Below are 25,229 nucleotides of genomic sequence, written 5' to 3'. Positions count from 1 at the left end.
TTCTAACACTAAATTGCGACACTTCTCAATATCAATTGAATAAGCAATTTGCCAACCAATTTTAATGCGATTGCAGCAATAATTCGAAAATGAATGTATTCGCATTTGTTTTTTAAATAAACATAAATGCGACCTCCGTTTGTTTTTTTTACCTCCTCCATATGATACATAAATTTATATTTAAATCCATGCATAAAGCAGCACATGTCGCAAAATAAAATTGGCTCATTTTTCTAAAATAGCGAAACAGATAGAGCTTCCCCACCCCCCGAACACTATCAACAAACACAATATATAGTTGTAAAAGAGAATATTGAATGAGTATATCGAAATAGGTGTGTTTTGCATACGAAAGCTATACGTATTTATGAATTGATTAAAGGTGGTTGCTATCGATAGCGGCTTTTTTTTCGCGCGTGGCTGAGTGTATATGTGTGATGGGTATTCGTATGTTATTGTTGCATTGAATTGCACGTATTTTATGTGATTTGTAATTATTGTAACAACTAATTCGGTCAAGCCGATATATTTTTTTATTTGTCCATTCCATTGCCATTGTTTTTATTTTATAAAATTGCGCCAACCAAAATATTCAACAATTCGACAATGATTTTATTATATTGATAAAATAGATGTGATTGATAGTATTAAATTAAAATATTTTTTATTTTTCATTTTCAGAACATTACCACATATTCGTAGGGGATTTAAGTCCTGAAATCGAAACACAGCAACTAAAGGATGCATTCGCTCCGTTCGGAGATATATCGTAAGTTGATTTCATTGTTGTCTTGCTTTTATCTTTAAGTCACAACTTCGAACATAATTATAAAAGATCAACTTTTCACTGAAAATTATACTAATAGTTTATAGAACAAGAGCGTAAGTTCATTACGATTTCTTTTAAATTCTACTGTAAGACAAGGTTTCATTTGCATTTTCACCTAGAAAAACCAGTTCTAAAAACTCATTCCGACTCTTTTTTTTAAATTCTAATAAGTTATTAATGTGGGAAATTAAATAATAATTCGATCGATTTTCTGTATTTTTTAATAAATGTAGTTTTCGTAGAAGCATTTGAACAGTTTGCATTGAATTACAGTACAAAAGTTTACGGTTTTATTTGGTTTACCGCATGAAGATGCTCACGAGCGTAAGCTTTTATACTGTACTTCTGTATAGTATTCAATGCAAACGGTTTAAATGCTTCTACGAAAACTGTATTTATTATAAAATACCGACAATCGATCAAATTATAATGCTCTCACTGTAACAGACATGAGTCGGTTATCCGAAAAACCGAAAATTTCGGATCGGTTTTGACCGAACCGAATATTTCGGTTCGGTTATGACCGAACCGAAACTTCCGGTTCGGTTTTGACCGAACCGAAAACTTCGGTTTTGACACGAAACAACTTAAAATAAAGCTTAACTCGTCGAAATTAGTCATGAACTAACCGAATTTAAGATAATAAAGTCATTCAATGGGTGGGTGTGCTCTACAAAAAAACTCAGATGTAATTGACTCAATCTTTATTTCAATACCAACTCTATGCAATGACTCAATTAACTTATTTTCGGTTAGTTTATGACGAAATTAATTGATATCGACGAATTAAGCTTTATTTTAACTTGTTTAGTGTCAAAACCGAAGTTTTCGGTTCGGTAAAAACCGAACCGGAAGTTTCGGTCAAAACCGAACCGGAAGTTTCGGTTCGGTCATAACCGAACCGAAATATTCGGTTCGGTCAAAACCGATCCGAAATTTTCGGTTTTTCGGATAACCGACTCATGTCTGACTGTAATCACAGTTATAAGCTAGTATTTCCCTGTAAATTCGCTCAGCTGTTCCTTAACTCAGTCAAGGTCTTTCACTCGAAGGTTGTACCGTTAAGCTCTTAAATCTTCTTAATCACGCATCTTTCTACATTTTTCCAAAATTTCCCAAAAATATTTATTTTTGAAAATTTAAGAAAATCGAAAAATTTTATTGGACAGTTCACGATAATCTGTTGAAATGTCTACTCAAACTTAGTCCCTGTCTTGCGTATGACTTTGGTTTCTAGCCATGTGTGTATGAGGACATAGACTCGTATTCAATTCAAATTTTGCGTCAAATTGCAAGAAGTTGTTTTTTAGAATTAAATTTTGAAGCACAGGCTAACGTTAAGCGCTTGGTGATAAATTACTGGTTGAAAGTTTAAAGGTCCACGCTTTAAGAAACGTTTGACTTAGGCTAAGGTTTTTCCTATCACTTTTATTAACGCAACATAAGTAACTGCTATAAAGTCACCAGTAAAAAGGAAATCATTAAAAGGTGCAACCGATATGCTAACAATTCTTTTTTTAATTAATAACGGTCACACCCACATAAATAACGCAGCAGTGGTGCTTTCACTATTTGTGTATATTATGCTGTAAGGCTCAAATTGAAATGGGATAGATGATAATGTTTTGTACCCGTTAAATTGCAATGCAGCTCCAGCAATTACATACCACCAATACTAGGCCCCACCACTTGGGTGGGTCATTTCCCTTGACTGGCTATCAATACTTTCAATAATTCCAGTCCCAGTTGTCTTACCATTTTTAAAAAAGCTGTTGTTTTGAAAAACACAAAATTATAGTCAGATGAAAAAGCGAAACAAGAATGGTCTCTTTGCTACATCATTAATTGAGTATCTCTTTTATTTTCACTGGGCGTTTAGAAAACTCAAAATTTATTTAATTTTCCTAAGAGCTGCGTGAGTCGAAGGTTCAGCGAGCGATGTTTTACATCCAATAAGTATGAGTACTTAAAAACGCTTTTAAAATGGCATATTTTTTGCCTTCCTCTTGAATAAATTAAACTCGTGTGAATTACGGCCCTCGCTTCGCTCTGGCCGCAAAGTTCACACTCGTTCAAACATTTTAGGAACGAAAAAGTTCTTTTAAGAATACGGATTTCACGCAAAAATTGTCGTATATCCCAGATTACTAGTCCAATTAAATTCCAATGTTCGAGTTTAACCACATGAATTACGCTACTAGTCGAAATTGATTTTTGAAGCCTCTGAGAATTACTCGAGCTATCGGTTTCTCAAGCAAGCAAAAACACTTTTGGGAAGTACTTCTTAATTGTTAGACCAGAAATCCTGAATTTCACAACTCGTCAAATAAGAAATTTTTCTGGAAATCCGTTGCAAAAATGTCGTGGTAAACAAGTTATGTTTACAATTACTCCAAACTCACTACTCCAATATCAATTAAAACAAAAAAATTGAAAATTGGGTAAAAATTACTCAAGTTATCGCGCGGTAACAAGGGAGAGCGTCTGTGTAGAATTTCTCCCATCTCATTGTTCGAACATTATCCATCTGCAAACTCAACCTCAAGAATTTCAATCTTCGTCGAATAACACAAAAAATTTGAAAATCTGATAAGAATTAGGGAAGTTATCGCGGTAACAAGGAATAAAATTCTTTTGAGAATTACTCCCATCTCATTACCCCTATATTGCCCATATACGAACTTAACCTCATGATTTTCATTCTCCGTCGATTAAAACCAAAATTTTGCAAATCGGTAGAGAATTACTCGAGTTATCGAGTCCACAAGTGTACGGACGTTTTCTGTATTTAACGTTTTTTGCCAATGTAGAACATTTTCAAAATATCAAAGTGAACTTAGCGTTACGGACATTTAAGGGTATTTTCTTTCATAAGACCCTGACTTTCAGTCAAGGGAATAATTGAGGGAAAAAATATTTCTTTTTATATTCCCGACACTATTGCTAATCAATGTCCTTAATTCTATATAAATTCGCCGAAACTTGACTAGTTAATGCCAGCTGCTGACCGTTAAAGGACCAAGTATATTTCGATGAAAATATTATTTCGCATTTGACCGAAAAGACGGCGATGCCTTCGGGTTGTTATTAATTTTCGGTTTTGTCATTGTGACAAAATGTTACCCGATATCCTAACAAGCAATTATCTTAAATAAATGAACTAAAAGGAAATAAGGTGGAAAAAAAATCTTGTTTTTCCATGGGATATTATATGCACGGTATCGGTATACATAATTATATTGCGTCCATAAAACATTTAACATTGCACGGGAAATGGAATATTATGAACATTTATATAACCATAACATAAGTTAAGATATAGATACCATATAATGTCTAATGTGGTACGCCATGTTCCCATTATTATAACTGTAGGGAAAATCATTTATATAGATATCTAGTTCACCTTAGCACTTTGAATCCAAAATACTAGTGTATTCGTACCCATATTGAATAGACTGATGCACTATTATTATGTGTGTTCTGGATTAAAACCATTGTCCTCTCAGCAACGATAATATTAAATTTATGCATACCAAATTTTTGTATTGTCACCGAACAGAGTCTCTACTGAATATAATACCCCGAAATTAGATTATTTTATCAGTTTTGAGTTGATGGTTTATTGTTGTTTGATTTTAATTCTTTAGTTTTTTGTCTTCTTCTTCCTTTAATGTTATACACATTCTCGATGTTCGCGGTTTCAGTTTGTTGTAAATTATGAAAGTCCTTACAGGATTGTGCATAAATTATGGTAGATAATATTATCTTACAGTGAGCATTGTTTGTACCAATATTCATATACCACACTCAATGTATTGAAGGACTAGACTTTTCTATTGAACCTATGACTTCATATTTCATTTACCTTATGCATCAACATAACAATCTATCAGCAATTGAAGTAAATAAAAATTGCTTGGATCGGAATACTAAACCATTTAGTGTTGACTGTCACGGTCGCCATGTAATAATATTATATTGAAACATAAAATAGATACTCTGTTTGATTGTTGATATAAGACTACTTTGTCATTCATGCATTGTTGATCAGTTGCATGCAACAATTGACATACATAATTATAACAGACGGTTTAACTATAATTAGTTCTGGTGTAGGATTTTGAGGTAAAACAATGTTAATGAGTAAGATCATTGTAGCACATATTCTAGCATTACAACTAGGGAATTTCTGGAATGTTACAAAAATGCAGAGTGAGATGGACACGAACACATTTGATGTAACAGTAAAATGTAAGGATTTAATTTAGCCGGGGCGGGCAATTGACTCTCGGTGACAGTGAAGTGAACCATTTTATAATTTTCATCTGCCAACAGAAATATAAAATATAAAAAAATTTCTGGCATCCCTAGATTAGATTAGATTCTTTATTGGCTCTAGGTAAAAACAAATACATTTCATACTAGACGTAATTAGGCCGCATGGGTGGGCCCCTTTTACAACCAAAATCATGATATAATAATTGACAAGTTTTAAGAATTCTTCAAAATAAAAATTTATGTAGAGAGAATTGAAAAGAAAACAAAAAAACAATCCACTTCATCCAACCCATTATCGAATTCTTTGGGCAAACGATTCGTACTGGTGTCCACTCCACTTAGTCGTCCAGATAATTAACGGCGAACGAGGGGCTGACTATTCGATTGGGCATTGAGGGGGTATTTCGGCAGGCGCTATTTACTCCACAATGATTAGATTTCTTTGGTGGATGAGCATGGCCCGTGATGATTGCGCCCGTAAAAGGAATACCATATGATCGTCTGTTTTCTTCGCTGATTGTCTGCTGATATTCTCTGTGCCGCACTCCGAATTACTGGATGTGATTCGGTTGGCAGTTGGTACTTAAGACATACAACATGTTGTGTAGTCTGAATCGGTGTGATCGGGCGCTTTGACCGATACTGGAGATTTGTTAGCTTGGCTACTTTCGGTGACTGTCACAACAATCTGCCAAACATGAAGCATTCATCAATGATGATCAAGATTATTATTCTGAAAATTCGAACAATTCCAATAATTGTACGACGCGCGTACACTCTCTGAAAGTCGACAGTACTGAATGAAAGCTGAACTCAGTACCACGTTAAGTTCAGTGAGCTCACAGCGACTCGCTCAATTATTACGTGTTCGATCGAAATTTATGCTACCCAGCATTCAGGAAGTATTCATCAACGATGACAGTATCAAGATTATCATTCTGGAAATTCGAACAATTCCAATAATTGTGCGACAGGCCTACACTCTCTGAAAGTCGACAGTACTGAACGAAGACTGAATTCAGTACCGCGTTAAGTTCAGTGAGCTCGGAGCGACTCACTCAATTATTACGTGTTCGATCGAAATTTATGCTACCCAGCATTCAGGAAGTATTCATCAACGATGACAGTATCAAGATTATCATTCTGGAAATTCGAACAATTCCAATAATTGTGCGACAGGCCTACACTCTCTGAAAGTCGACAGTACTGAATGAAGACTGAATTCAGTACCACGTTAAGTTCAGTGAGCTCGGAGCGACTCACTCAATTATTACGTGTTCGATCGAAATTTATGCTACCCAGCATTCAGGAAGTATTCATCAACGATGACAGTATCAAGATTATCATTCTGGAAATTCGAACAATTCCAATAATTGTGCGACAGGCCTACACTCTCTGAAAGTCGACAGTACTGAACGAAGACTGAATTCAGTACCACGTTAAGTTCAGTGAGCTCGGAGCGACTCACTCAATTATTACGTGTTCGATCGAAATTTATGCTACCCAGCATTCAGGAAGTATTCATCAACGATGAATTTATCTCGTTTTACTCTAAATTTCGAGTGTATCACTCTCGATATTACTATTGATTGTTGAGACCCTTGATTGGTCTTGTAAAAATTTCTGCAGAAAAAGCTTTTTGTGCTTGATGCGCACAATCACTGGAAATCAACGATTTTGTTGATCGAACTCATGTCACCAGTAGGTGCGCGCACTTGTCGCGTATCCCACTCCTTCATGTGTCCCCATTAAGCAGAGCAAAGAGGTGTGCATCATTGCTTATTACAGATGAACACAGGAACCGACACTGTTGATCATTTGACTTCGAAACTGGCTACCTACGGATGACCGTCTACTCAACCTTTCGACTAGAGAATGTTTATCAATGAAAATGACAAAACAAGAATACTGATTGTCATTCGAATCATTCGTCAAAACATCCACAATAATCTTTTCATGCTACTGCGTACACACACTGAAAGTCGTCAGTACTGAATGACAGTTTACCATTTTCATCGCTTCTCGGCCTAAAGGCTAAGATCAAAGTGTAGTTCTGGCATCCCTAATATACCAGCCAGCGCTTTGTTCAATTTGTCCATAATATACAATCACTGCACATGAGTTTAGAGTTACGATTTGCCAATTGACCATTTATCGATTCGAATATTTGCGGTTCGGTTCCCGAGAAATCAATGCAAGCCAGCAGTTCATCCAGCTCGTAATTCACAATACTACCATCCAAACCCACATTTAATGCAGAATTATAAACTAATTATAATTCCCGTTGTAAACTTTAACGGCTTAATCCAACAATGTGCACAACGCTGATGTCAATCAATTTATTTTATTCTCTGGATGCATATAATACCTTACGTGTAGACATACCTAGAGATATGTATCGCGCCACATCCTGATACCTTAAACAATTCTTCTTTCCCATCATGTCAAAATGAAAATATTATAATCCACAAATGACGGTGTTTTTTATTCGCCGCTATATATCTTCTTCAGGTTCGCCTTCGAACGCACAATATTGCAGGATATATCTGTCATATAAGCTACATGCATTAGGGTAATTAAATTTGAATTTTATAAAACATTTTACTTCTCTTTTTTTTTAATAAAAAGCAAGTGATGCTTTGGGATTAATTCAATTTTCTCTAATGTATCGAGTACATTATTTTACGATGCGTCTATATGGGGTACGGGTATGGTGTCGGTGGTGGTATATGTGTATGTTGTTTTGTATACTAAACAAGATTGGAAATGCTATACACACTCTCTCTCCTGGTGTTCCAATTTTCCTCAACGTGAAGTGAATCATTCAATTGATTAGGTATTTTCAATTTGCATAAGAATTTGCTTTCGGCAAGTACTTTATGGCAATATAAGTAAAGTATACTTATCTTTCGGAATATAAACAAATGAACAGAGACGAATTTCGTTCCCGTGTATTTTTCTTTTCTTTTTGGTTCCTTCCCTTCTGGTGTGGTGAGAGATAGCAAATCAAAAGAAAACAAAAAATTTATTGGCGAAAAAAAAACCGGCGATGTAAAATGATGAAGGGAAAATTATTATGGAAGCTGAATTTATGTTACAAATTACAACATTTCCATTTTACTTAAAAATGGGAAAAAGTCGGGGTAGGTTAGAGTGAAGGCAGCAAAAAAATGTAAGGAAACACGGCATGCACGGATATGTTAGTAATGTGTATAATAGCAATTAAAAATTCACAAAGAGGATGTAAGGTTTTGCTTTTACATTTTTGTTTGTTTGTTTTTTTTTTTCATCGTAAAAAAACGATGTTTTATGTTTTAAGTAACAAGCACGAAAAAAAAAATTGAAACTGTAAGTACTACAAAAATATATCCTTATGCAAGAAAAACAACCTTTTGAATATTTCAATTTCATTTCTGTAAGGGTATTCGCTTCTTTTTTTTTCATTTATTCCTTTTTTTACTTGGCTGTAAATAAATAATTTAATACATCTCTGTTTTGTTGTCGTTGTTTGGCATCACCTTGCTATTTTTTATTTATCATTCCTATATAGCTATCCCTTGAGGGCTGTAAAGCAATTTTATAACGTCTCGCGCAACAACCTTTAAATACAGAGCAGTGAGTAATTTTTTCCGTCTTTTTCCACATCTATACATAAAAAAATGTTGTGCTCTTGTTTTGCTAAGTTCGTCTTTTCACGGGAAAAAAAGGGATGTTGTACGTTTCTATTTATAGGATAGATTCTATTTCGGATGGAAGACGAAAAGAAACTATGATATTCCGTTCGTTAGCCATATCATTCTCCGAAAAATAAAACTCAGAACTGCACAACAATAAAATATATCAATGGATATTCGTGTTGCCTGTAAATCACGGACACGAAAACAAAATACAAACAAAACACACACAAAAAATAATACACCGAAATGCTTGCAAGTGATGAATTGTTAATATATGAGGTTATGTTGATTCTGGTTACTCTTACAGGTGAGTCGAATCGTCGGGATATATGTATATCGATGAAACATTTATAGAAGTGTTGTTTTTTCTGTGTTGTTGTTGTTGTTCATCGATTGGCCGTTCTCCGATTTCATGAGTTTCCCGCAAAAATACGAAATGAAGCGATTAATTATGAATTAGATTCGTATATTGGTTTCGCGGAAATGTACTTTTTTCCACTGATCGGTGTGTGTGTGTGTGGGTGTGTGTATGAGTTTGTATTGCAAACAGGACATTTAATTCGTTTCATTTAATTTTTACTATTGCTTAGAAGTTACCTGGATTACAAGCGAAAGGGAAATTTAATTCGGAATTTCGAATCGAAAACCTATTCCGATATTTAGGGTTGATGTATAATATTTACCTTTCGATTAATTAAACGACTACGAGAGTTTATTTATCTAGTTGTTATGTCCATAGATAATTTTCACACACAGATTTTCCCGTTGGCGTCATAGCTATTAATTCTAGTGTTGACGGGGTGCTATTTCGGAGAAATAATAAAAATATTTCGTTCATCTGGCGTCTTGATATATTCATTTCATTTACGTCGGAATTGTGTTAAAGTAACACCGAACAAAGTGTGAAATCTATGTTTAAGACCAGTTAACATATTTGAGTTGTAGCTTTCTGCTGGAAGTAAGACTGCAGTCTTCGTCGACTTTTTTTTGTGCACAGTACCGTAGGTAGATTCGATTATAATTGGCGTTATTATATGGCACAAGTCGACTATCATAACTGTAAAACTCATATTGTCTGAGGGAAATGAAAACTGGTTGGCTCTGCTCTGAATCTCTGACCCAGCAGTATTAATTCTAGACTAATTTATTCCATACGTAAAAATGCAATCTTATGTCTCTTCGACTTATTTTTTCGAACGCGTAGAGGGAGAACAGCCCGGCATATCTTATCATTTTTATAACTGTGACTTAATGTTTTCTAAGAGATTTCATTCACTTCCCATGTTTTTCATGATCGAAACTTCTCCTTGGGACCAAGGCCTATTTTTAGAAATTCAATTCCACAAAATTCTTAAAAAAATTCCTTAAAATTCCTAGACTTAATCATTTTTAGCAATTTTTATGAATGTCAGGACCATAAGAAAAAGTCTAGCTAAACCTCTCTGTTCGACTCTGAGCCTGTTGTGACACATGTTCTATCCGACATTACCTCCGACATTACCCGCGGTTCACCTTATGTTACAGTCTAGGTGAAGCTCTATCATTTTTTTTTAGTTTCATCTCTACAATATTGGATTTACAACGAATACAAAGGTTGTGATGTGGCCAATGTTCAGTTCGATGCACAGCTTATTTTAAGAATTAAATTCCACAAAATTCTTGAAAATTCTTAAGAACATTCAGTAAAATAGGTAATGGTTTGACGAAACAAACACAGAGAAAATAAACTGAAAAATCAAGAAATTTATTTGTACTGCTCGTCAAACGTCTACAAATGCAAAACTGTAGTTTGAATACCAAAAAAAAGACGAAGAGTTCAAGAGTCATTTAAGCAATTTCACAAATTAGGAACGAATTATCATTCGGTCCCGTGATCCGTTAATTGGAGCGTTACCTACACCTTTTCTGAATAATAATTAGATGTACAAACAGCATTCACATTAAATTGGTTGTTACTTCCGCATTAGTAAAGTGTATATCCTCACTATGATTATGTGTAATGGCATAAAATGGATGAACACGAATATATAACATTTTGCTGTGCTATCCCACCTTCCAACAAATAATATATTTTATCCGAATTGAATCATATTTTCATTAAACATATTCAACCCGATAAAATCGCAATACCATTATGTGGTTCAAATCATTATACCCAGTCACTTCCATTAATAATTTAGGTGGCAAAATGAAACACTGTCTCACATAATTTATTGATATGTCACAAAATATCGACAGTTCGCTGTCAATATGATATTAACATCTGGAACGTCTCAACAATATATTATATAATAATATCTCGGGCATAATAACAAAATGTCTCGTTACACACTGAAATTATATATCTATACAATATCATCTCTATAATATTGTCGGTTTATCTTTTGAAATTCAATTACTTGTTTATTGGTAACAATGGCCCATACAATAAACAGCCTGTGGCCCCATCAAGACATTATCAATTATTTTAGATAAAGACAATGTGCAATCATGCATTATTGGATATTGTGTACTACTGCATTAGATGTAAATGATAATAATAATAATATTATTATAATTATATGTTTTCGATGGGGTCGGACTTGGGTGGCATACAAGAGGGGTATGAGCACAAAAGTACGACTATGATGATGGTCCGAATTATAAATTTATTCATTTGAGTATATTAATCGATTTATGCGTAACATTCCACCGGAATAAATCTAATTCTCACATTTTCGGATTGTGTTTTGTGGTGTGGTTCCATTTACTCGGCAAAATTTATGCCTTCCGAATCTTTCGTCTCTGAAATAAAAGGAAAAAAGCAGCAACCCAAAGCTAAATAAAATTTCATATTTTATCACACTAACCCTCCCTGATATTAATGTTTGGGTCTATGTAAGAATTTTAATATTTTAATAAGCAAGAAAGCGACATAAACAAACCCATTTTATAGGAGATGTTGAACTGAAGCAGAATTAAAATTGTTCCGAGAGCAAAAAAAAACGAAGTGAACGTCGTCGGTTACGTATACTTTCTCCGGACGGGAAGGGGGACACGGGCAGAGAAAAAATAATCAGCGGGTAAAGCAACCAAACCCCTATGAGATGTGCCGTGTTATTTCCTTGTAGAAGGATATTTTATAGTGAGAAATGGGTGAAAGTGAGTAAAGCGAAAACACAAAATTTTCAAGTTTTATAAATTTTCTTCCTCTCTCCCGACTTTTGTTGTTTAATGTTCCCAACGCAGTTTGGCCTTTTGGGAAATATAAATCAGAGTTATACTTTGTCATCCTTGGTTGGAAAAAGATATTTTGGGTTATATCACTAAATTTGTGCCGAAATGCGAATAAATTTTGGAAAAGATTTTTGTTTCGGTTTATTTTCGTTTATGCTTACCGTTACACTTATTTTATTAGAGCGTATATATAGTGCCGTAAGAGGCGACGAGTGGAGATGGAGAGGAAACATTTATACATTATACACAAACAAACAAAAGAAAAGTTTTTAATCTTTGGGTAATAAAGATTTGAATAAATTTTTGAAGAAGTAATAAAGTCATTGTTGAATATGAAATCATTCGAAATTTATGTGTAAAATGTTCGTATACCGAACGCACTCCGGGCATTGGGGAAGGACACGCACACACACTAGTGCGTTAGTTAACACACGCCTTCGGAAACAATTATAGCCGCAAGTATTCATGTCTCTACTGGAGTCCTAATATTATGCAAAACAAAAACCAAACTCCGAAACTTTTGATGTCCTCACTCATGCGGTAGTTTAAGTTTATCTCTTCGTCATATTTTTTTGTGATTCCATTGGCCCCACCGTACGTTTTAAGGTAAAATTAGTCAGCTGAGCCAAATTCCATGGTAATCCTTATAGCTTTTGAAGATACATAATGTGATTTGCTTGAGATAAAATCAAATCGGAAGTAGGATGTGTTGATGTCTAACTAATAATGCCGTAAAAAGCGAGCTAAAAGTTGTCGCCGAAGAATGTTTCAGCCTGAGAAATACCAAGCATTCTAGTCTGAAAATGTTTTGTGCCATTTTCCAAAAAAGATTGAACCATCTTAAGCGACACAAGCAATTATGGGAAGACTGCCAGAAATTAATAAAAAATTCAGTCGATAGATGTCTGGAAGACATGATTATCTATCGTCATTGTGTGAAACAATAAACCGAGGAGGTGTAACGATTTTCGAATAAAAATTGTATTACCGATTGTCGTTGTTTCACCAAAGCAATTGAATTCACGGATATATCTTCAATTTCAATTTGATTAGCAAATGTGCTGGTGGCGGTTTTGTCCAATATAATGGGTATCAGTAGTATATGGAACAGTATATGTATATATTACTGAACAATTGGGTGTTCGGATTAGTCGGTCGTTCCAATAACTAAGCGCATTTTTTATTAGTCATTAGTTTGCACACAAAACAAACGCTTCGACAGCAAAATTGTTTTTCATCACGGAATGAAAATTGAATAATATCGGAGATAAATGGTTGTGCACCATTACTACGCACACGTACCTCCATATATTATTTATACATTATAAAGTACAGTCATGCGACACATCCACTTTTGCACCAATAACAATACGAGAGTGTTATAATGCATTATATTCTCCATTTATATTATAATATGAGAAAGCGAGACGAGAAGCGCAACTAAGAGTCACATCAGCATAAAATTCAATTATAGAATGCATTCACACAAAACCCCATATCAAGGAGAATGAATTTCGTTTTTGTTTAAATGCTAATTCCGAAATTTCTTGTAACTTTTAGCTGGTTGCGGTACGAAAACCAGCGTTTTATTCGTTTCTGTTATATATAAATGGTTGAAACGTAGCTCAGTGTTACCATGTAGTCAACGCTGAAGAAAACCTCGACTTTATTATACTATGGGTAAAATAGTTTTCCTTCGTTTAGCTTAAAACTTGCTGATGCAAAAAAAGAAGAAGAAGAAAACGACGAAGAAAAAATCAACCGAAAACATTTATTCAAATAAAAAAGCTTTTATCTAAATTCATCTAATAAAATATAAAACAAACAAAAGAAAACAAGTGAACAAAAAATGCAAAAAAAAGTTATTCATTTTTTTGTGTGCTTTTTCTTTCTCCGCTATCGTCTATTATATAGATATAGATATAAATATGGAAAATATCATTCTTGTGTGTGAATGGAATATATACTTTTGTCGGACTGGAAAATAAAACAATTTTGCTTTATGTTTATGTGTGAAAAGAGTAACATTTTCATCACCACGAACTTATAAAAAAAGGGGAAGTTTCTGGTTTAATATTTATATTGTAACATGGGTATAAAAATGTAACAATGCAGGAAAAGTTTTTAATTTCAACCAACCGTGACTATAACCAGCAATTTGATAAAAAAAAATGTTTAAAATTTAAAAATAAAATAAAATTTCACACAATTCAACATATATCTGCTGTTTTAAAACAGGTAAATGGTGTTGGCATAATTTAAGGTTTCAATAGAAATGGATTTGGGGAAAGCGATTATCTCATTCGTGTTGCTTTTACTCGGCAACTGTTAGATTTAATGAAATGACAACCTAATCACTTGTTTTGTTTTGGATGTCTTTATTATGAGCGTAGAATATTTTCGAGCTTCCATTGGACTGAAGAATTTAGTCTCATTCTGAACTATTCAGAAACTGTCCAACCTTTAGCCTTCTCTCATCCAGCATCCTCCACTCCTTCAGCATCCTCCACTCCTTCAGCATCCTACTCCTTCAGCATCCTACACTCCTTCAGCATCCTCCACTCCTTCAGCATCCTACACTCCTTCAGCATCCTCCACTCCTTCAGCATCCTCCTCTAATTGGCACTATTTCTACTTGAATTTTGTTAAAATTTTTTCCTAGACACCGTTGAACCAAAAAAAAAAGTTTTTCCTCAAAATTGGTGGTTTAAGATTACGGTAGTCACAAAGAAGTTCTTTGACCAGCTTATTGAACAAGGGACGTCAGTTAAATTTAGACATGTAGACATGATTTTGCTTCAGTACTTCTTCAGCTGGTCTGAAGCAAAACTGCTTATACGTGGACTAGCCGAAGCAAATTCATGTCTAAATTTCACTGTCAAGTAAAATGAACCGGTAAAAATTGGGAAAAACAAGTTTGATATATTTCTTCTTCTCAAAGACGGATAAACTAAAACTTAAAAATGGTTGCTCGGCCTAGTAACAAGTTAATTTCCTCTAGTATCATTTTTTTGGCCTGGAAACAAGATTAGCAGGATTACATGATCCTCTTTTTCAAAAATGAATTTAAAAAAAACTCAATTTTCCCTTATGTTCTTGACTTGGTTCTAAACAAATTCACAGTAATTGAACTTCACATCTTGTATAAATACTAATTTGGCACTGAGCGTAATCTCATTAAATTCGATTTTAAAATTTAATTTTGAAAGTAACCAATTTAAGCGGACGTTATTTAATATTCATTTCAAATTGATTTTTCTCTTCTTTTTTTGGAAAAAAAGGAAACCCTCAACCCTCATTAATTTCACAACAAGAAAGGAAACACATTGGAGAAGATAAAAATAAAAATCAAACATTATTAAGCTTAAATTCGATCCAATGCGAATTGAATGGGAAATAGATACCTTTTTTATTGGACCCATTTACTATTCGTTATGTTATGTTATGTTATGTATATCGGAGTCTTGGCATTGACTTTCAGAATTAATACGCCGTCACTTTAGAAAAAAGAGAGTGGTTCAAATTGTCAGTTATAAAAACGATTTACGCTAAAAAGGGATTTTCATCCCGGACAACAATTATTCGATTGATATACGATCAGGTTGACTTTGTAGGTAGATGAGTGTAAAATGTTTGCATTTAATTCGATGACGGTTCGCAGGCTTAACCAGGATGACCAGGAAATGACTAATTCGTTGTGTTTTCTCCTAAATATTGCCAGTAATAGTTCGAATTACGAGACTAAAGAAACTAATTCTTCTCTACTTCCCCCCGAAATTCCTATGATTCTAACCTGGAAAGGGCTTAGGGCATCACTCCACTTTCATCTATTCTATGTCAATTCTACCGATAGAGTACGATTCACTATTTCACTGAAAGATTTCGCTACAACAAACCCAATGCCAACAGAAAAAATAAATAATGTTTTACTAGACGGATTTTAGTTATGTGCTATACCATGACATCATTACTCCGGAATAGTAATTAGTTTAATCATTGGTCTGGCGATAATGGTTTGAAAAAACGTTTGCTATCGTTATATTATATCCTTTTTTAAAACTCTTATCGCCAAGCCGATGTAGTGCCGATTTAAAAACTAATTACTGTTCCAGAGACCTGAGGTCTTGTGCTATAGGTTGGCATTTTATTTGACTAAAATCCGTCGAGTAAAAATGTAATTATTTTTCTGTTGACATTGGATTTGCGACATCTTTCAGAGAAATAGTGAATCATACTCTACCGGTAGAATTGATATACTTTATAGACTTTATCATTCATTTTCGAAGTTTCAATGCAGATTACGTACGGCTATTTGAAGGAAGTACTCAAGACCAAAGTTGATTTATGGCTAAACAGATGTTTCAGGTTGTGGGTATCTTTAACGAAGTGGGGAAAAACATTAGCTATTCAAGCTTAAATCTAAATAGTTAGCAAGATGTTTCAGGTGTACCAGAGTTGTGATAAGGCTTTCTGGTTCTGATTCGATTCTTATGTCAAAATTGCAGAAATATAAAAAACACTTGTCGACTTATCAATTTCGATCGACAGTGAAAGTCATATATGCAAAACTAGCACAGTTAAGTGAATGTTCACAATCCCAACGTATTTATGCACATTTTAAATTAATATTAAAGTGCCTAAGCTTCCTTCTTCACATCAATTTTATTATCCAATATTCCCGGTTTCACTTCATTTTTTCCTCTTCGTTTTTTGTGTGCTTTCTTCTTCTTCGTCAAAATCAATTTCTTATTTACATATTTTTCAACCATAAGACCATGAAACATGCAAATCTAATAATTTAATTCATCACTCACTATGCAATTTCCTTCTTTTCATAGTGTGTTTCTTCAATATTTTTTTTTCTTTCTTATTCCAATTTTTCATGTATTTTGGCACGATAGTCAACTCTTTTCTTCTTTGTATTGCCGAAGCGACGGCTGGTAAAATTTATATTGTGAGCCCAATTTTTATGCTTTCATGGAAACTAGATGTGTGTGCGCTATAAAGCTGTATAACCAGATAATATCACAGGCTTATGGGTAAAAGAAAATTTATGCATTGAACCAGAGTGTATAAATAGTTTAGTTCTCATATTTTTTCACTCTATATACTTGGTTTCTTCATTATTTTGAGACTGTTTTATAGCTAGAGCCGTCTTCACATTTTTCAACTGAAATTGTTATTGTTTTTTATTTCATTTTTTTGCATTTATAGTCAGTTTCAGCGATAAGACACGTTAGTCCAGTTTATTAAAGTGAATTAGAGTGCATCACATTTTGTTTGAATTGTATTGTTAAATGGGGGAGGGTAGGGACTACTGAATCAATTCTAAAGGTGGTTGAATGATTGAGAAAAACCTTACAGAACCTTATAGAAACGGTTTGTCGTACGCTATCGACAACAATTAGCACTTATATAGTGGAATGTGTGATACAATTATTGAAGTAGTAGATTTTGTTTCAAACATCAGTAGATATCTACCCAAATGAAGTAACAGATTTAATGATTTTATTGTGCCTTTTCTAAAAGCCTGACACACTAATACGATAACGACCTACTGTCTGCCAAGTGATATCTAAAGCGAATGAAAAAGACTAAATGGAAATCTAGTAAAATTTGAAGAAAAAAAAATCTACGTGAAGAGTCGATCATGTCGACAACACATATTCCCCTTTGAATTGTCTGCCGAATTATACCACACCCGACGCTACTATTTCTCTTGTTGCATGTATACATCTTTGGATATCGCATTGTGTAAGGTTAGTGAAACGAATTCCATTTTAAATTTATTCGTCTTAAAGACGTCGTGTCGTAGTTTTATTGATTGTCTGAAACTAGTTACAATTTTCACTTTTTGCACTTCGTTTGGGGGGAAAATACACCAACTCGCAACGAGAACAATCGATTGTAGAGCAACGTAAGAAAACATATAAAACGAACGCAAAAGCGGTAACGTAAACATAGGTCGAGCATAAGATTAAATTTACAAACCCGAGCCGAAAAATCAACCTTTAAAAATGATGATGAATGAGTGTACGGAAGGTTAAAGGGTAAACGTTCCCCCTCTTTCGACCAACACCCGCATAATGAGAGGGTACAATTACATACTTATTCATCCTGGTGCGAGGAGCGATAAGATTACATTTTATCCGTCATTCAGCGATGAGTATCCTCCACCACGTACTCGCCAATTCGTTTTTCGCTCGGGAAATAAAATGAAAATCCAATTTGTCGGAGAACAAGATGGAAGGTAATATTGACTTTAAGTTCAGTTCCATTCAGCTAAGCATAATTAAATAAACCAAACTGATGTTTGGTGCATTAAAGCGTTCCAAAAATTCGAGCCGAACTTCCGAAAATCGGGTAATAACACACAGTCTTCTTGTATATCTTAAGATCTCTAACTTGTAATGATTAAAACCATCACCGAAGAACCCAACGTATATGTATACATACTACACTGAGTATAAAGTTGCCATTTATTTAAAGTTCAATAAGTGCAATTATCTTTTAAAGTTTTCTAACTTTATATGTATATCGGAGCTCGTTTTGCCATTCCATCGTTTAGATAAAGTTTTTAGGTCTTGGGTAATGTAGTAAAGGTGGAACTGATAGCTACTGCTTAAAGCAGAACGAATTTTGTTACGAGAACACAAAACACACAACAGACAAGAGTGTATCGACTTTTCGGTTAAACAGATTAGCTGATATATATTGTAACACCTGGGAACATCGATACCGACTATCAATTGATGTTATACCTTTGGATATTCTTGGATAGCAAAACAAAATAGTTGGAAATAGTTCTTTTTTTCCTTTTTCCCAAGTTATGCATGTAACGCTTTATTGTGGGAGCAAAGTGTGTGTCTGTTTGTGTGTGTGTCTGTGGTGTGTAGTATGCTTGCTACAGGCACTTTTGTACAATTTTATGTACACATTCCCTTATAGATTGTATACCGCCGTGTTTACACACTGTATATCGAAAATGAAAATGTAGTCAATTTATTGTGACAAGTTTTGGAATTTGTACGAGTTTGGAAATTGTTGAACTAGAATAATTGACAGAAACACAGAGAGTGTGAAATGATATATCCTTTGTGAAGAGATACAAACAAGAAAGGAATGAAAAATGAAATGTTTTCGATATTTCGTTGTATGTAAGAAATTATACAACTTGTCTCATTAGAGTTCAGATTTCGGATATAATTATTTCTCACTTGGTAGTTGGACATGAACGGATTGGAAATTTGCTTTATATGAATATCTAAATACGGAAGGGACGGATGTGACATTAGAAAATTATAAGCAAAATGAAATGTTATTGATTAAATTTTTGAAGTTTTCGAACAGTCTCATAGGACGTCGTCAGCTTACTCAAACCGAAGTTACTACTTTGCCCACGTAAAAATCCCACTCTCCTATCTAAGCTTTTACTGCCGATTTCCGTTTGTCCGATTTCTCTGATTTCGTATGCTATATTTCTAATGACAAATCATAGAAGTCAGAGAAACCAACAAGAGCAGCCTAGATACGAATTTGTGATTTTTTACGTGTGCAAAACATTCCTCATTATTGGCTAATGCCGCATGTCCCCAATCTGCATGTAGTTAATTTGAGCTTGAATTTGAATCGACCTGGCTCTGAATTTTACATAGTAACTGGCGGGAAAATCTCGAACGGAATTTCAATTCTTATTGAGTAAATAGGTAGAACCGAGTTTTTTTTCTTAAAATTTACTTTTTTTACGTAACCATAAATCCAGTGCACCATCAACAGTAGATACGAATTGATTGGTAGACTACGCACGTCGTCAGTTCATTTAACAGTTAATTTTTTTTTAAATTGTGGGTCGAAGATCGGGCGGTTATTGATAATGTTTTGTTCTTCGAAGATCTGAATGGAAAGAGGATGGTTATTTCGCAATCACTTAATCCCAGATTTGAGGTCAAAATAATTCTCAATTTAACGGCATAAACGGCCACCAATAATAGAATCATCTACCTAACTACAATCTTACACATTAAAACAGGGCGGTCGATTAAAAAAGAAAATTTATCTTATGAAAAGCTCTAACATTTTTATCTCCGGTTAAATTCTGCGCAGCGTTAATAACAAGCCAACTTCAATTAACTTACTATGGTGAAGAGTATGCAAAAATTAATTAAAATTTGTCCACAATTTTCTCTATTAGAATAATCCTCAGACTAAATCTGTTTTGACGTTTTTTGTTGTCGTTTGTTTTGTTTTTTTTTTAACTTTTCCAACCTTTGCCATTTTTTTTAAATAGAAAAAAAAATTGTCTTTTACGAGCCAGACGTGTTAGCCATTTTCAAATTATAATTTATTCCGCTTCACGCATATGCAACAGTGATAGCATTCAAAATATAGAATGTTATTATTGATACAATCTACATGTATGCTAAATGAACCACGTATAACATTATCATTATTTTTCGCTTTACTCCATTCCTTGGTCGATGGTAAAACAAAAATTCTGTTAAAAAACACACCCTCCCACCCCTTAAATATATATTACATTTTTTTTTAATTAATTAAACTCATGCATACAAAATTATTTACACAATTTGTATTATACCACGCCATACGTTATGGTATGTATGTAAGTAAAACTGTATACCATCCGAATAAAAAAAAACACGACGCTACGTTTTTTACACGATATCATTGCAAAACGTTCAAACTAGATAGAACACATCCCCAACAAACGGTACGTGTACCAGATAAGTAAATGCCATTTACCAGTCACCAATGTCACAATAACAATTTTTCCAGCTAGATGTATTCAAGGTTTTTTGAAGAAGACAACAAAAATGAAGAGGAAATATGTAACTGGGACATGGATTACACTGGGTTCATGATATACGTATAACTGTATACTTGTATGAAGTATGATTTACCCATATTCCGATAATATTAGAAAATGCTACGAATATTTGCCTTTATTGGAAAGTCGAATATTTTATGCTGAGCTTCTCGGCGGCAAAGTCGTCAGTCTAAATATAAAAAAAATGTAGAAGTCATAGTGCTATGTGTACATTACATACTTCCAGTTATGAGAGCCGCTTTGACGTGTTTCCTCAATTCAGAAGCACAAAATATTGACTGACGTCAATATCCGGATTAGGTTTTTATTGCTCACGATTAAACTATTCGTTGTTTTATTTCTTAGTAATGCAAGTCGGCGCGGCAGTTGTGGCGCGCTTACAGAAGGGTTACATATGGATAAATGATAGTAAATGAAAAAAAACCAATGTGACCTGACGAGCTACCGTCCAAAAAAGGCAGACCAAATGCATGCAAGTGGCTAATTTCCTTCACTGGATTTTCCTAAGTTCAGACGACATGTCAGACATAAATAAAGAAAAAAGAATTCGAACTTATCGAAACACAGATTCCTTCGACATTGTCAATTTATGGAAACCCTACACAGCTCGCTCGAAATTAGTATTAACGAAAAAAATTACTGTACGCGGTCTTATAAGTGATATATTCGCATCCAATAAATAGTGAGTTCTTGAACAACTTGAACAAGATAGTATTCGTTTCGTAAGGGATCTTTCTTGTATTGAATTCTAAAAGAACTCGAAAAAGCTAAAATTTTGCAAAATCTAAATAGCGAGCTTCTTCGTCCCCATTCAGTTTCTTATAAGTATTGTCACTTCATTCAACTCTTCCATACGCCGGCTTAGGCATATCCTAAACCTAATCGATCGCCAATATTTGTGTTCTTATTCGGCTCTCATGTCTGCCGTACACAATATTCGTATTTGTATAGAAAACGGGAGAGAAAAAAATCTAAGCCCCGTAAATGTAAAAGAAATCAAACTTAAATGGATAAATCAGCCATAACGAAAGAATGGAAAAATATATTGGAATGTAAAGAGCTTGATTTAAAAAGTAAAATATACTTCTCATACGCCACACATATACGAATGATTGTACATCCTAGAGTTGAAGCAGAATATATATATATAAAAAAACGAATTTTTGTGCAACCCCATCAGCCATGAAATATATGAGTTTGTGTATATATGCACGATTACATACTTAATACCTTGGCTGTGTGTACATATATAAAAATACAATCCATATGACGTATTTTGGCTTAGGTTATTCACTTCGATCTTTCTTTCGGTTGGCGTTATTCTATGGCAATATCCCGATTCTATATACATTTTTCTTCTTATTCCTCTTTATCGTATGCTCAATAAGCCTGGTCTGAAAAATTGTACATAAATTTTCTTCCACACCCATTCAATCTGCCGGTGTTTATAATACCTTTTCACCCATTCTCAATCGAACGAGTTTCCTTTTCAATGTCGAATTCACCTGACTGCATTTGCAAATTGGGCGAAAATAATTTTTTTTTTCTCCTAACTGACTGAACCATTCATTGAAAAGCAACGCAAAAGAGAATAAATTTTTTTGGGATAATGCAAGGTGTTACACATTATATGGTATATTTTCTGGGAATATTTTTTTTCCTCTCGTATCCTACGTATAACGGCGAAATGGGGTTAGAGAAGAGACGAGTATATAATATCCAAAACACGTGCCAAAATCGATACAAATAATAAAGCCTAACTTTTCAATGTTTGATATATATTGGCATTGGTTGAAATTATTTTTCAATAGGGAGTCGGAATTTTCATTCTTCCTTTCTTTCGAATTTTTTATCTGCTGCTTTTTTCGGTGCTCATGAAGAGATTATCGGAATGTTCTATGTGATCATGTCATATCAGTAGATATTTCGGTATGTGAATAGATAATGTTTGTATATCTGTCTGAATGTCTATCAATCTGTCAATTTTGGCCCGAAAGTTTTTTACTTTTTTCGGAGTTTTATTACAGTTTTTAACGTTGGAAAGTTGATATTTATTTATTTTTTCTTCGCTCTAAACCAGAAGTAAAGGGATTGCTGAAGTGATAAACGATTCCACTGGGGAAGGAAGCTATAGTCAAGAAAACTTTTGAATATGTTGCTTTTGAGTAGAGAGAGGAAGGGAGAGAGGAAGATGAGTAATTTCTTTCATGAAAGTGGAGGGGTTAATCAGTATTGAGTTTCTAGGAACGAGTTGATTATTTTTGACGTTGCAGAGAGTTTGTAATTTTTGTGTCAACGATTGGATTTTGTTGTCATTCTCATGTAAATCCAACCACATAGAGTCTCAGGGACTATTTCTGGGAAAAGGTTTTCCCATATTTTTTCAAATTTTTTCAAATTTTTCGTAGAATTTTGGAAAAAGGTTTTTCTAAAAGTATGGCCTGTAGAGTTTACAGTTGGCTAGAGCTCGCTGTAACTAAGAGAATGGAACCTCATTTCATTTCAAATACTTGTTTGGGACACCCGATTTTAACCAAAAATTATTTTTAAAAAAAATTTAAAACTCCGTACGGGGCTCCAGACCCTTTAAAAAATCATCTTCATCTGTTAACAACAACTTCGAGAAACCTATGCGAAGAGATCTGTGAAGTGTTCCTTATGTGTTGAAACTACTGAAGTAGCAGATTTTGAGTCAAATTCTATCCGACAATTTGATAACTGCTCATTTGGAGCCGCTGTCTCTATCTTCGAAATCAACATGCTCTGAATGCTTTCTCCTATTTTTTCAACAATAATTGCCGAAAATAGTCCCTGATCTCTCCGAAACGGTACACTCCATCATATACATATGCAAAACAATTTCGATTTTGAGTGTGGAATTTTTGTGAAATGTGTAATTTTCTAGCACACATTTTTGGCATTGGTTTTCCCCCTCATTGAAAGTGTAGCAGTTATATATTTCATGTTACGTTATGTTTTGTGTGTTATGAACATGAACAACATAAGCGTTGGTGTTTTAATTTGATTTACTGGAATTTGAGACAGCAAGATTTTGGTTAATATTTTATTATATCACCGTTACATTTATACGGAAAATATAACGCATTTTGATAGCATATTTCCTCCCCCCTTTACATTATGTAGGACCTATATCCAATTTGTACGATAAACATTAACCGCAAAGGAACCAGAGAGTGTCTCAAACGTGATATGTGTTAACGAATGTGTTGCCGGGTTATATGTATATGTAGCATTTCCATAGGCACACGTGAAAATTCTTTCAGTTTATTCATTAATTTATTAATTTATGTATTAGCACCGCAACAAATTGTATGGATGTCTGACAAATTATTCCGAGATTTTAGGCGCAGTCATCCGCAATAGCCGAGATAGCCTGAGTAAATGTCATTACACATGTTATTTTACTTTTCGTGCCGTATAACTAATACACGGTTCCAACGTACGTGACGGGATATTGCTGTTTGTAGATGTCCGTTTTCATCGAATGAACGGGCAATCTAAAACTAAATATCAGTCATAAATATGAATATGCCACTCGATCCTTCCTAACGAATGAATTTTACATATCTGTACGAGTCCTCGGGCGACAAAAAGGAAAATTTATCTCCCAATGGTACAGTAACAACAGACATTTAAGACTACAGAGAACTAACTGTAGAATGTAGAAAAAAACGCTTAAACCACAGCATTGCTCCTAGTATTAACACTCGTATGTACTTGTATTTAATGTGTGTTTTAACTCACCCATGTCCTGACGAAATAAAAACGAAACCTATTCTGATACCATGAGTCTCCAAAATTTTCTATAATAATGTTATGAGTAGTGCTATGCTTAAACAAATAATGACATTACACTTGACATTCAAAAGCTTTCAATTCCGTTAGGGCTTTTCATTCCAAGTATCGACGATATTGTTTCTCTCGCTCTAACTGCGTTACTTCCACGAATTTTCGTCGGGCTAAAATGAATTGAAAAATTCTGAAAAAATTCATTTAGAGGCCATTCACATAGATAATCATTTGTGAGTGAACGTGTCAGTAGAAAAAAGAGACACCACAGATCGAAAACAATCCCCAGAGAGATGATATTAAAAATGTATCGTTGACTTGACATCATCTAATTTAAGTTGAATTTATGTGTAGAATATGATCTACGTGGAACAGTGTTGTTGTAGCATCTGACAAACGCGTTGACATCAATCGAAATTGTGATTGAGACAGGCTGAGTTTAGAGTCTGAGACTCCAGTGAATGACAGAGCTCTGTCGACCGAAAAACGACAAGGGCAAGAGGTAAAATGTCAATTATTTTAAGATCTTTTATTGATCTCCTCAGAAAGGCAACAAAAAATTGAAGGGAGA

The 25,229-nt window shown here is 34.2% G+C and overlaps 1 protein-coding gene across 9 annotated transcripts in view; it reads left to right on the top strand.

Annotated features, from left to right (window-relative positions):
- Positions 1–25,229, top strand: part of LOC119069735 (nucleolysin TIAR) — a 524,443-nt gene that overhangs the window by 359,680 nt on the left and 139,534 nt on the right. For all 9 annotated transcript variants that reach the window (XR_005086389.1, XM_037173871.1, XM_037173866.1 and 6 more), the window contains one exon: positions 682–769. Coding sequence is in view for 8 of the 9 variants with exons in the window: in XM_037173871.1 (XP_037029766.1) it covers positions 682–769 (88 nt within the window). In the remaining variant the exon portion in view is untranslated. The remainder of the gene's footprint in view (positions 1–681; positions 770–25,229) is intronic.

This window comes from Bradysia coprophila (genome assembly GCF_014529535.1).
Source record: "Bradysia coprophila strain Holo2 chromosome X unlocalized genomic scaffold, BU_Bcop_v1 contig_39, whole genome shotgun sequence".
Taxonomy (NCBI): Eukaryota; Metazoa; Arthropoda; class Insecta; order Diptera; family Sciaridae; genus Bradysia; species Bradysia coprophila.
The sequence above is the reverse complement of the archived record's forward strand: the minus strand, read 5'-3'. Positions and strand labels throughout refer to the sequence as shown.